The 14366-nt window shown below is 43.6% G+C and overlaps 1 protein-coding gene across 1 annotated transcript in view; it reads left to right on the forward strand.

Annotated features, from left to right (window-relative positions):
- The window catches only part of EHHADH (enoyl-CoA, hydratase/3-hydroxyacyl CoA dehydrogenase), a gene marked incomplete at its 5' end in the record, with an annotated part of 17791 nt that extends 4286 nt beyond the window's left edge, over positions 1-13505 (forward strand). Inside the window, 2 exons of the mRNA XM_010019805.1 lie at positions 4351-4692; positions 12235-13505. Of these exons, the coding sequence (XP_010018107.1) occupies positions 4351-4692; positions 12235-13505 (1613 nt within the window). The remainder of the gene's footprint in view (positions 1-4350; positions 4693-12234) is intronic.
- Positions 13506-14366: the final 861 nt, after the last annotated feature.

Consider the following 14366-nt stretch of genomic DNA (forward strand, 5'->3'; position numbering starts at 1 on the left):
TGTCCCTCTCTTACTCATTATTAGTGGTACATTTTCTATCTGTATATTGCTGGTTTGAGTTACTCCAGGTAAAATGAGTAATGTCACTTGAAGGTGTTTCACATCACAATATATACCCCAACTCCAACAAGATTTTCAGACTCCTCCCAAAAGCTTTACTGGAATTGGCAGTATGTGCTTTAATAGTGAAAATACTGGCAAGTCAGCTAGTCTTTATTTCTTTCCTGCCTGGAAAATTTCTCATTAGACCTTGCAGAAGGCCATGAAAAGTTTTGATTCACAATTTAGCCTCAGTTTACCTGATGATTTGAAAGAATGATATACCCAGAGTCCATATGTTCCTTTTGAGTCATTCCTGGCTTTGGCCTTTGCCTAAATTTAGCATAATTCTCCTGCCATACAAAGGCAAGCCAGCACTTTTCTTTCTCTACATCAAGCACTTAGTGCTGCAGAAGAGACTACAGTCTTGCATAGCTGGTCTGGGTTTTGTTCACATTATGCTCTGGTCTGATTGAACATTTTTCAGACAATCTTAATATAATCACAGAGTTGCACAAAAAAAAAAAGCCATCACAGAAGTCCACTCTCTTTGTAGGGCATGTGGCATTTTGTTTCCGAGTATCTTTTATTTTCTTTTTTAAAGATGAGGCTAACAGCTTAAGGCTTGTTACAAAGCAGTTTGGCTAAATAACTAGTTTTGTCACCAATGGAATTTCTATTCCTGGGAAGGCTGTACTGCAAGAGAAGTCTCAAAGAATCAGTTCAGGAATTCTTTTCTTCTAAATCTCTCTCAGCACTGGAGCTGCAGTATCTCATGGCAAGTGAGCCATCTCAATTGACTTGCCTTACTAAAGCAAGGATCCTTGATTACTGGTTTGATATACAATTGACAGGGCTACCTTTATAGTAGGTATGCTGGGAAAGCATCTTCATCCATGCATTTTTACAGATTGTTCCTAATGAAGAACACCTTCAAAAGGAATTCTGAAACAGTCCTGAATAAGTGGCTGTAGGAATACATAGACAATTATTGACTCTAATTGAAATTCTTCATCGAAAAAACAGTAATTATATATCGCAGGTAGGAAGCAAGGACATATTCCTGGCCTTCTTCAGACCAACTGACCTCTTTAGGCAAACAAAATATCTTCACTTTTTCACTTCTGAAGGTATTTTTTAGAAGGAATAAACAGGAGCTAAATCCTAGAAGAAAAGGAGAATGCTCTTTCATTGGATGTGCTTGCTAATCACTGCTCTAATTCAAAGTTGCATTACAGAATTTATCCACCTGATGGCATCACAAAATTGAGAAATTGCTGTAATTGCTTGTGGTAGGCAATAGCTTGTAGCTTACACTGTCCACCTCTTTCCTGCTGTAGTCTTCCTCAGTTGGAGGAGAAAATGGCTGATGATCTGCTGCACAGCACCCTTCTTTGAAGCTTTCCCTTCATATATAATCATTCCTTGCTTCTGACCATATCTGCTGATTGAGCTTTATCATCTTTCTCAGAGCACAAAGCTTGCACCAAAGAGCCACAGGAAATCAGTTCCATTTAGACTAGCTCAGGCCCCATGGGTGTTAAACTGTGCATGGACAGATGATTTTCTGTCTGTGAGCCACCGAGAAGTAAGTGTGGAAGAAACATATTTCTTCTGATACTCATAGAACCCAAAGGAGTAACAGATAGTACTGTTAGTTAACTGCATGCTTTAAATGGATACTGATAGAGAAAGGCTTTCAGGTACTTTTGCAAAAGCACATGTATAATACAAGACATTTTAATCTCTCACCAGGGCTCATGATTCTGGCTGCCACCTTCTTTAGGCCAAAGGTCCAGCAAAGTGCCCCTTTGACACAACCAGAGCTTGTAAAAGGTCTGACAAACTCATCTGTTCACTGGCAGGCCTGAGACCACTGCAAGCCTGAGGAGCAGGGGTCCAGTCTCAGCTTTGTTTCTCAAATTAGCAAACAGTTGACTGCACCAAGACCACCATTAGGCTAACCCCGTCTCTTGCATGGGGAGTCCTAGAATATCCTGAGGGTTTACAACTCTGGGATTATTTTTTTCTATTGCTTTATTGCACAATATTTGCTACTGCATGCTTACATGTTGCTTTTGCTGATAGAAATGTTACAGGCTTGATCTGTCCTTTGTGCCACCTGGACAAACCCTAGTGAAACAAAGCAGGTATCTGTGCTAGCTCCTGTGCATGAATGATGCTTTTCCCTGCAGCACAGATGTCTGATACTATTCATTTTCCTGCTGCTTTGATTTCAGCAATCAGGCTGCGCATGTCCCACACTGATCTCTTCTTCCCAGGTTTGGATACAGATAATTTTTTTCCTGTTTATAAGTGTCCTTGATACTTATTAGCATTGCAGAAGCATAGACATTGCATGGAGATGCTGCAGAAATACTTAGCAAAACCTTATTTAGCTTGCAGCTAAATAAGGGTTCTATTACAGGACCCTGAGGAAAGTTACTTTTTTACTCTGAAGAATTGTCTCATATCCCCCATCACTATTTGTGCTTACAAGTACTCTTTACTATCTGAAGACAAAGCTTAAAGTTTCTCAGTAGTATTCCTTTTTTTACCAGCCCTTTCCACATCAGATATGTCCTATGAAGACCCCTGATCTGTCCAGTCTTAAGTGGCCTTCCATCCCCGAGATCTGCTTTCTAGGACAACCCTGAGGTTTCCTCTTGCGATGAAATGAAACCCACTATTTAAGTCCTAACTAAAGGACTGTGGATAAAGAGGATTTCCGGGTTAAAAACACAGATCTGGGGGAGAAACAAAGAATTCCAAAATGAAGGAACATTGTCCTGACTAAATCTTGCAACACTGGCAGATATAAATTAGATTCACTGTCAATGTGAAAGCATTTTTATGAACTCTGATTGCAAGGGAAGCTACTTACACAGTGAGCATTCACAATTTTTTATGTTCTCTAAAAGGCTTAATTAAAAAGTCTGAGCTCTGAAGACCATTGTTTCAGGAAATCAGCATCTCAACTCATCCAGGAAACTCACATTTCTGTTTCTCTCAAACATTACTCAGTTTTGGAGGAAGACCTAGAGTCAGGACATGTTCTTTGGGTAACCATGATTGCAGTGCTGGCATTGTTCCAGTTCTTCAGCATCCTCTGGACAATTTCTGCTCCCGAATCTTTTGCTGATGCACTGCTACTTTCCTAATTCAGATAATAGGAAGAAAAAGGGGAGCTGGATGCACTATGCCACCTTTGAAGGAAGTGTGCTCCTGTTGCACAGCTCCTCTAAGAAGCTAGGGCAATGAGACTGTATAGCAGAGAGCTTCTCAGCATGAGAGGGGGCCCATCCACCACCCTGCTTTGATGGCAGTCCTGGGTACTTCTGGGAACAGCACTGCAGCAGTCAGTGCAATAACATTGCTACACAGTTCACAGTCTGGATGTAGCTATGATGACAAAATTGTTTATGAAAGTGTTGGAATATTAAGGGATACATCCTTAATTTCTGCTCTTGTTCCTCCATGGTCTTTACTGAGACAAGCTGCCATTAAGAGCATAGGAACAGCCTGAGTATAGACAGATCAAAGATCTCCTAGCAGGCATCAAGGCTGGTACTTCTGAAGAAGATGGAGAGGACTTTGGCCTCTGAAATGTAACTAACTTCTCTCAATTAAAATCCTTTCTAGGTATCACCATAGCAACCTCTGTCTGTAATGAGACTCACATATTTGTGCAGCTGCTTGATTCACCCCTTGCTGACACAGAGGCATGAACTCTCCCTTGTTATTCATTTGCTCCCCAACTCATGCTGTGTGAGCTGTCCTCTTGGTTAGCCCCAAAGTGAACAGAAAGACTCCTGCTGTCAGGGAAGAACTGAAGTCAGTGTCTATTTCCCAGTCTCTGGGTCAGGACACTGTCTGGAATGCATCTGACTAGCAAAGTTGATTTGGCACTGAGTACTAAACAATACTGGAGGAAAACTTTAGTTCTGAAGCTTATAGAAAGAGCAATATGAATGTGGCAGCTGGGACTGTGGAATAAGAGAACTGGAGAAGTCAAGGATTTTGTGTAGCTGAGAAAAGGAAGGAGAGAATTATTACTTCTTTGAAATCTAAATCTTGCTTTTTTTGAAGTCTGAAAAAGGACTTGAAAAACTGCAATTGTCAGAGCAAACAGAAGGCTAAACAGAAATGACAGACACTAGTTCTAGACCCAGATCACTGTGCCATGCAAGCCCTAATGCAGTGAGCTGATGAAGAAGCAAACTGCATTCTCAGTCTATGTAGAAACACGGGACATCCATAATTTTCCAGATGTGGATGCTTTGGTCCATAACTCAATTTTTCTCCCCCCAGGCCAGCCACTGGGACCCCGCAGGCTCAGCCTGAAGCCAGTTCCAAAACTGCCCAACATGGAAGCATTTCTCCGTGAAGCTCTTGTGAAGGTGAAGAAACAGGCCCACGGGTGCCTGGCTCCAGAGCTGTGCTTCCAGGCAGTCAGAGCTGCCACAGAACAGCCCTTTGCAGATGGAGTCCGGAAGGAGCGAGAGCTGTTTAACATCCTGCTGACTTCAGGCCAGGCACAAGCGCTGCAGTATGCTTTCTTTGCAGAGAGATCGACACAGAAGTGGACAACACCCAGCGGAGCTTCGTGGAAAAGTGCTTCCCCTCAGCCCATCCACAAAGCAGCTGTGATAGGTAAGGGAATGGGAAAGCTGAGCAGCAGCTAACTGAAGAGCTGAAGGGCACTGGGATGAATATAATTGGGCTTCACTCATGGCAGAAGGCTGAAGTGGGATTCCCTAGCAATCACTTGTCAAAATCACTGGTACCCATCCCAGGCAAAGATACTGCATAGGTGATATGCAAGGTGGGAAGTTGTCACTGCATTGATAAGCTCAGAAATTCAGATGGCAAGTCACATCCCACTAGATTGTTATCTGATGCCAGTTCTTTCTTTCAGCTTCATCCATGGACCATAAGCAGTCTGGTCCTTTTAAAATACTGCTATGTCGAGTCCTGGCTTTGTTCCATGTTAAAAGCAGGTTTACACGAAAGTCTCCTCCTCCTGGTCTAGGTCTGTACTGCAAGTGCATGTGCACAGTCTCTCTCAGGGATGTATTAATACAAAAATGTTTTGACAGCTGTATTTTAAGAAGATTTCCTCTCACTGGGATCCACTCCTGCCATTTTGTAGCCCAGCAAGATAATGCCTTCATTAATTTTTTATAAGAGCAATTTAAATAAAACCTTTGATGCACTGCTGAGATTAAAAAAAAATAGTATCTTTCAGCTCTGCCTGTTGATAGTAGCACTCAAAAAATCGTTAGACAAGTAATGGAGCATTTGGAAAACATCCATTCTGGTTTAGAGAAAGCTCACCAGAACAACATTGCTCTTTCCTGGCTACTTCTCAGGCCTCTCGTGCCCTTCAACATGAGCTCTAATATGAGCTTTGACAGCTCATTTCAAACCATAGAAACCTTCTTTTTTTTTTTTAGTTCTTTTTAAAAGTTCCCATCTCTTTAGTAGCTGCCACACCATATTTTTAATGAAAATGGTTTTTAAACATTGGTCCACCATTCCTGTGAGGAGGATCCATGGCTCTTATGGCATTTAGGTAAAGAGATGTGAATTATTGCCAAGTTTATCATATGGCTTGAAGAGCATAGCACTTCAGACACACACAGTCCCAGACAGGTCAGTCCTGCCACATGTGCTTTGGCAGGAAGGGCTTGTGTTGGAGTTTTGTAGGAATGCTGAGGTAACCAGAATGGGCATTCTTTGCTACATCCTGATAAACCATGCCAGAAAAATACATTTGTAGAGTCACAGTGACAGGTTAGCCAGAAGGGCTGTTTAGATCCAATCTGCTCGTTTTGGTGCTGTAACTGAGCTAGAGGGAATTCTGTGAAGAAATGCAGACAGGTTTCTGATTTCTGACCTGAAGTTTCAGTGGGTTTGTAGCTGGTTACAGACAATGCTCGAGTTAACACATACTGTTTGCAGAATAAATAAACTAAGTGCTTTGATACTTTAGCTGCAGAGCACAATCTGTCACACTGTGAGCATTTTCAGGACTCTGAACTTGGCCTAATTTTTCAGCACTACATAAAACACACATAGCCAAAGTGGGAATAGTATTCCAGGAGTAATTATGCCAAGACCAGCTACCAAGATGTTTCTTCCTTGCTTCTACTTAGTATGCTAAAGGTAACAGCCAACTTTCATATTAGCTGTGTTCAACACATCCTGTTAATTATCTACTGGCAGGAAGCAGCTGCATACCAGGGATGGGGAGCCAGTGGTAATAACACCTCCCAGGGGGACAGAACCAGAGAATCTTTGAAGCTGAATATCATGTCATGCAACCTCCCATCTCAAAGAGGGCCACCTAGAGCCAGTTGCCCAGGACTATGTCTAGACAGCTTTTGAATATCTCCAAGGATAAAGACTCGAGGATAAAGGCTCAGTTACCCCCACAATAAAAACAGAAAAGTTTTCTTATGCTCAGATAGAGCCTCACATGTTTCAGTTCATGCCCACTGCCTCTGGTCCTGGCAGTGGGCTCCCCAGAAGACTGGGGGCCACTGAAAAGACTCTGGCTCCATCTTCTTCACACCTTCCCCTGAGGTATTTATATCCATTGGTGAGATCCCCCAAGCCTTATCTAGGCTGATGTCACAAGCTCTTCAGGCTTTCATCATGAGGCACGTTTCAGTCCCTTAATCATGTTAGTGGTCCTTTACTGAACTCACTCCAGTAGCTCCCTAGCACTCTTGTACTGGGATCCCAGAGCTAGATGCAGTACTCCATGTACAGTCTCACCAGTGCTAAGTAGAGGACAATGATCATCTCCCTCAACCTGCCAGCAAGGTTCCTCCTAAACCAGCCCAGTATACCATTTACCTTCTTTGCCACAGGACATATTGCTACTTATAGTCAACTTGGTGTTCCCCAGGACCCCCAGATCCTTTTCTGCAGGGCTGCTTTTCACCCAGTCAGCCCACACCACATACTGGTGCATAGGGAAACCTTCCTTCCAAAGTCAAGGACTTTGCACTTCACCTTGCTGAAGTTCATGAAGTGCCTATCAACCCATTTCTCCCTCTGGATGGCAGCACAATTATTATTGTATCAATTATTTACAGTACCTGAGAAAGACAAGCAGGGCAGACCAAGAGATCATGGCCAGTATCTCATAGAAGTATAGATGACCAAAGGTCCCATGATGATACAGGTCCAAGGCAAAGCTGAGAATCCAGTGTGCAGGCTGAGGCCTGGCTCAACAGCATCCATAGCCTCCACACCCACAGTAAGAAACCAGAGCTGTTCCAGCACAGCTTAGGAAGCAAAGGAGGGCCTGGGTCTGAGCTTAAATGGGTCTTTGAGGCCCATGAGCTATGCTTCACCTGGGTGAAGGCTCCAGGTGTAGCTGGTCAGGGTCGTTTAAGTTTATCAGTGCACTCAGGGCCTTGACCCTTACCAGGACTCCTAATGCCTTTTCTGAATCACTGCTTACAGTTATAGCTGGCTTTGTTTGTGCTATACTATTTATGCTATGTTCACGTTATACTTCGTTTGATAAGTGACATCTCCTATTTTGGAGGTTATTGATCACCTCCTTTTAACTCTGAAGCCCACACCATATCAAGTGTCACTGCTTTCTGTCACTTCTGCCACTACACTGTGCTTTCTCTCCTTCCTCTGGAAGGTTTTCCTCCTATTTTGCTTTTTGATATCATTGAAATTACAAGTTTGTTAGCGACAGGTGTAGAACATACCAAAACAATTGTGTTTTGTCTTTCAGGGTGTAACAAAAGTCATTCTTCAGCCAGTACCATGCTGTACAGTATCTCATGATTTCACATTCTGGATCTTAAACACATTCTTGCAGCACCAGAAATCAAAATGTTAGGGATGGTTTTTGAGACACTGACACCTTTTAAAATAGTGCTGCTCATCTGTGTAAGTACTGAGCATACCTAGGTGATCCAGGGCCCCTCTATTTTCACTGAAGAGAGAAGGGCAGTCAGAAAAAGATGTTGTGTACCTTTTGGCTGGTCAGAAATCACACGGACACCATTTTCCAGTAGACAGTGCTGTGCTGTTTCACACACTAAAACCATGTTGCATTATGCTGCTGCTTCCACCTTTTCACTGCGCGATGGGAAGCAACTGAGAAAATCACACTGACTTCCTTCTCCTTCAGGACCTTTTCCATATGCGGAAAGGATCTTTAGAGTATGGAAGCAGTGCCATGAATGCCAGGGGAACCTTGCTTTGTGGCTCCCGTATCTTTCTAATATTAGCAAGAACTTATTGGAGGGAGCTGGCACATTGCTTGCTGACCGTGTCTTAATGTCGATTCAGCATCAAGGATGATCTATCATTTCTGTGGGCATACTTGATACATAGCATTGCTGATGAATTGGCAACCATCCCTGTGCAATGCTTGCTTCCCAGCAGCTGCCTTTGTCTGCAGTTTGCTTGCTGAAAGATTGATAAGCGGGTAACACCCAGCTAGCTGTATGGTTTCCCTCCTGCTCTTGGCCTGGCTGTCCTTGACTGTCTGCAGCCACATGCAGTATCACCTATTTCACTTGCTGCTTCTTGTTCTGAACTCTTGGCTCTCATCTCTTTCTACCTTCTCTGGTTCCTTGTCACGCAGAAGCAGAGTTCTTTGTCCCTTCTGCTGTCCCATAGCTCCCTGCTTGCCATGAGTATCACATTATTTCTGCTTGGAATTAATACCCTGAAACAGAGAAAGAAGCAGTTTGCAGCAGCAGCCTGCAGCAGTCCACCACTGCCAACTGCTCTTTGTTGTTTTTAACAGGAAAACTGGAACAGTCTTTGCATATTTTTACCAATCTATAAAGTATTATTTCCATTGCCTGGTATTTTAAAGTCCAAATATTCATTATAGTTCAGAATATTTTCCACTGATCTGTTTTTCTCTAGTGTGTGTGACTGTACACAAGTTGCTTTGTACATATTTGCAGATCTTTCGGTTTGAAAATCATCTTTCAAGTCCTTCAATTAATTTTGCATGATTTTTTGTATTCTGAGTACCTCATGTGACAGATCAATAATTAACCGTCATTATTCACTCAGCTTGTCTGGCAAATGGATTTGTCATATCCAGATTTGACCTGAAATTACATGGGTTCAAGTGTGGTTTTATTTATATGTCAAAGCTACATTTCGCAACAAAAGACCAAGCCCAAGATGGCTAGACACTGTTTTTTCCTGAAGCGGATTTCAGTCTTCCTTTGAAAGATGTGCCTTGGGCATGGAAGAGGGCACAACTCTGACAACTGTTCCCTGTGTGAAAGATAATAATATAGGGGTGTTTTTTTTCATGGCTTGGGGGAAGTGAGAGCACTACTGAGGAAGAAAACGGAACATGCAGTAGCAATTCTGAAGTAGTTCCTGTGTGATCTGAGCTGAGCATAAGACATTTCCCTCTTTCTTCTGCAGCCTTCTACACATCTAAGTCCCAAAGATTTGTACCACTTTTTTTTCTGCTCTAATGTATTCTTCCCCAAGATCACTCGACTTCGTAAAATTGAAAAGGGGAGTCCTCAGAAATTCTTCTTTCCCTGCTACATATCCAAATCACTCCTTAGTTTTATAGCCCAGTTTTAGAAAATATTTCCAGGGGAGTCATGCTGTGCAAGCTCTAATGTAACAAAACCCTTGGAGCTTTCATTACTCTCTCTGCCAGCTTCATTAAACGTCATTTCATACAGGCCACTGAAGAGTTATGTTGTAAGTTGAGAGACAGCTTTTCTAGGTCAGAAACAAGCTTGGCAAGCTCATATGTTATCTATAAGCCTATTCCTGTGGCCTAGAAAATGAAGTACTACAAGCATATATGCCTGTCTATCATGGGATGGCTAAAACCTAGGTGGGAGTACTCATACTACATCTGGATGAAAGCAAACAGGGGAATCAGTTAACACCACTGCAGAACTTAGGCTGGAGAACCTCTGCTCATGGAAGAGGTTTGGATTTAGGAAGAAGCAGCGTGTTCATATTGTGAGAGAACTGCTGAGATTTCAGCCATGAAACTGAAGCAGAGAGGAACAGGAGTTAATAAGGCCCAGGATGTGTGCATTATTTGTTTAGTAGAGCTTGGAAAGTCTAGAGAAAAACCCCAGGTCTCCATCCTGGATAGGAAGAGACTTCAAGAGGGAGCCATGTCAAACTGTAAACACTTTAGCTTGCTATCTAAGGAGAGCCTTAAAGAGGGGCTGGACTTGGTGGGTGTACACTAGGTGGTGAGTTACCCTCCTACACTGTCCAAGCAGAAAGCAGCTCATGTAGCTCACCAAAGACAGGGAAAAAGCTGTCTCCTGACTGTACCTGCCACATCCAAGGCTCTAAGTACTGAGCACAGCTGGAGGAGCTACTTATTTTGGGGGTTTTTCAGTCAGCAAACCATGGACATTGAAATACTAAGGACTGATTCATGTTACTCTAGTTTTATTGTCAAATCAGTTTTTAGTAGTAATTGATTATGAAGTAACAAATCTAATTTCCTAGCAAGGAACTTCAGCATTTGCTTGGCAGTGTAATGGTTTATAAGCAGGCTGCCAGATATTGATGTCTATAAAAACTATCTTATTGTGGCTAAGCAGGGAATGTTTTAAATGTCTTGTGTGTACATAAGCTGAGGATGGACAGAACTAAACCAAGGTGTGTGGCTTGCAGGAAAACCCACCTTGTCTGAACTTGGTTGTTGGAACTTGTTTAAATGATGACATAATTTCAGCTCATCTTTACAAAGCTGCTTTAGACAAATTTTTTAATCCCCTTGTTTCTGTTTATTTGTTTAGTTGACTTCCATTCGTAAACCTGGGATTAGAAAAAATAATCATTTTTACAGAATTATAACAAACCTGTACTTTGGTTGTTGCTTTATTTAGGGTATTCATAATCCTCCCATTCAGATGCTTTGCACTTTTAAAGCTGGTAAAATTGTGCTGGCCTTCTCTTACTAGTTTGTATTAATTTAGTCCAAAAAGCCTCCATCATTGGAGAGCAGGATAAATAGTGTGGGTCGTATATCACAGGGAAGTGTAAGCGTGCACCTTCATTTAATGTAACAGAGCGCAGAGCTGGCGGAAGGGCCCAGACAGAGGGATCAAGCCACTAAACTCCACACTGGTATTCAAGGGGTATGAGCTGGTAGCAGTGCATTTATGGATCTTGGAGAAAAAAAAATACAGCTTGAATGGATGCTTAGTCACAGGAATTCAGAGCAAGTGCTTTAACTGTGGGGCTGGACAAGGCAAACTGTGTCTTTGAGAATCTTCAAAGTTAGGAATTGACTGTGTTGGAGGACTTGGCCTCCCAGTGCCAGTGGGCCCAGTGGGGGGCCCAGTAAGCAGACATGCCTGATAATACAGTGCAAATAGCAAGCAAAAGCCTATTGATGTTCCGGAGAGATTAAAAAGGAGATAGAAGATGTTGAAATCTGGATTAAGAACACTCTGTTACTTCCATCCTGTTTGTCCTGGCAAGGAAAGACATAAAAGACACTAGAGACAAAGTTTAGTGCAGATCACTGTCTCAGAGTCTTTACAGAAATAGCAGATGAATTTCTTTGCTTCAAAGATCACACAATGAAGTGCAGAGGGAGAAGAGGAGAGAGACAAAGAGGAAGCTTGGAAGGAAGAGGGAGAAACCAATTGTCTGAGTTTTGCTGGTTTCAAACGGTCTGTATGGGGTGTATTTGGTTACACTAATATTCTGTGAATGCCTATAAAAAACCATCTCAGAGGAACCCAGAGGCACTGGTAACCTCAGGGTTGTGAAACTGCCTGCTAGAAGATGGTAACAGGGTTGAAGCTGAAACTCAGGTCTCCTGTCTTTGATCCCTAGGTTCTTATTCTTAAGTAATGCTGGTTTCTGTAGGTATAAAACCTTGCAAGGAGAAGACATAAATCCCATGTTCTGCACACAAGGGAATGAATCCCACTGGTATTTTGTAAGCTTGAGGGGACATTAGTTTACCTTTATGCTATGGCTTTTCAAACACTTAGGCTCACTAGAAGAGAGAATTCACCTTTCTGTTTCTCAGTCTTCAATTCTTTTTTATCTATCTGTGTACCACTCGTTTTGCATAGGCTTCCACACTTTATCCTGGAAATACAAAGGAATAGCCACTGCCAAGTGATTAATTGTAACATTTTCTATTCTTAGTCTCTGATTCCGTCTCACTTTTATCCCTAGGGCTGGGAACAATGGGCCGAGGCATTGTGACTTGTCTGGTTAAGGCAAACATCCCTGTGGTAGCCCTGGAGCAGGACCTGGAGTATCTGAACACAGGAAGAAAAGCTGTGATGCTCCTTTTGGAACGTGAAGCTATGAAAAGCGAGCAGGGTGCCAAAACCCTGGATTTCCATAACCCTGCACGTCTCCAGTTCACTGTGAACTTTGATGCGCTGCATGATGTAGATCTAGTCATTGAGGCTGTGTTTGAGAATATGGCACTAAAGAAGGAAATATTCCACAAGCTGTCCAGAATCTGCAAGCCAGGGGCCTTTCTGTGTACAAACACATCAGCCCTGAACATCGATGAAATAGCTTCTGCCACGAGCCGCCCACAGCAGGTCATTGGCACACACTTCTTCTCCCCTGCTCATGTGATGAGGCTGTTAGAAATAATATACGGCCATCACACATCCCCCACCACCATTGCCACTGCTGTGCAGCTAGCCAAAATGCTGAAAAAAGTTGGAGTGGTGGTAGGTAATTGTTTTGGGTTTGTTGGGAATCGAATGATGTTTCCATATGTACAACAGGCACTTTTCCTTTTAGAGGAAGGAAGCAGACCAGAAGCAGTAGATCAGGTTCTTGAAGATTTTGGGTTTAAGATAGGACCTTTCCGAATGTCTGATCTTGCTGGGCTGGATGTGGGCTGGAGGTCTCGAAAGGGCCAGGGCCTCACCGGGCCCTCACTGCCTCCAGGAACTCCTGCCCGCCAGCGGCATGGCCGTCGCTACAGCCCACTGCCTGATCTGCTGTGTGAGAACGGCAGGTTTGGCCAGAAAACTGGAAAAGGCTGGTATCAGTATGAGAAGCCTGGGGGCAGGACAGCCAGGGCAGATCCATGGCTTCACAACTTTCTGTCCCAGTACAGAGACACCCATCACATCAAGACCCGCTTTATAGACCAGGAGGAAATCCTGGAGCGGTGTTTGTTTGCCCTCATCAATGAAGGGTTTAACATCCTGGCTGAGGGAATAGCATCACACCCGGAACACCTGGATGTAGTTTATATCAATGGCTATGGGTGGCCAAAGCACAGGGGTGGCCCCATGTTCTATGCTTCCACTGTTGGGCTCCCTCACATTCTGGCTAAGCTGCAGAAATACTCCAAGGCCCACCCTGATGCTCCTGAGCTACAGCCCAGTGCCTTTCTGAAAAAGCTGGCAGCTATGGGGAACCCTCCCCTCAAAGAGTGGATGTCCTACCTCAGCCGCCAGAGCAACAAGCTGTGATTTCGCTGGTGTCTGCTATATACATTCAGTGGAGGCTGATCTCATGAAACAGATGCTGTAATTGCACTGTCTTTTCCAATCAAAGCCAAAATGCTACAGGCTTGTAAACAATATCACTGACCTTCCTGGGCCTTTGCAGAGAATAGTTTTGGCCAATGATTGTTCTCAGTTCCTCTCTCACTGCAGGTAACCACTGGTATCACCCACCCTTCCTTCTCAGCACCGGCCTCACCCACCTTTGCACGTTGCTGTTTAAAGGCCCCTCTCATTTTGTTCTGCCTTCAGGCCTTCACAGCTGTACATCCCTTCTAGTTTGTCTTTCTGGAAGTGAGGGAGCAGCATCCATAGCCCACAAAGCAAATAATTGTGGGAGGCAAGAGAGAGGTGATCACAGTTCATCCAAGACCAGCTGGATCTATCAGATCCTACCTTAAATCTACTTCCCAGTTTGTTCAGGTGTTTCCTGTGCAGCCCACCTCCACAGGATTCCCTGGCTCTCTCCCATAGAGCCAGCTGGAGCCTGCTGCCTTCCTGCTGCTGGAAGAGAGATGGCACAAGGGGCGCAGCACCTTTCAGAAGTGAAGTCAAATGAATTGGAGAGAACATGTTTGGGCAGAGAGGAAGGGGCAGGGCTGGTAGTGTTCCTCCTCCCTGCTGCAGGGAAGATCCTAATCAATGAAACAAAAGCCGCAAGTGTATCGACCTGACTAACCTGCCCTCTGATGTTGGCTCACAACTGGCCTTCTGCATCCAGACTCCATCCTCCATCTTCATTATCCCCACCTGGCTTTGTCCAATCAGAAACATCTTCTGGCATCTCTTTCAGTGTGGCTATGTGTTGGATCACTCTCCCCATCTTGC

Source organism: Nestor notabilis, unplaced genomic scaffold (assembly GCF_000696875.1).
Source record: "Nestor notabilis isolate BGI_N333 unplaced genomic scaffold, ASM69687v1 scaffold35988, whole genome shotgun sequence".
Classification (NCBI taxonomy): domain Eukaryota; kingdom Metazoa; phylum Chordata; class Aves; order Psittaciformes; family Psittacidae; genus Nestor; species Nestor notabilis.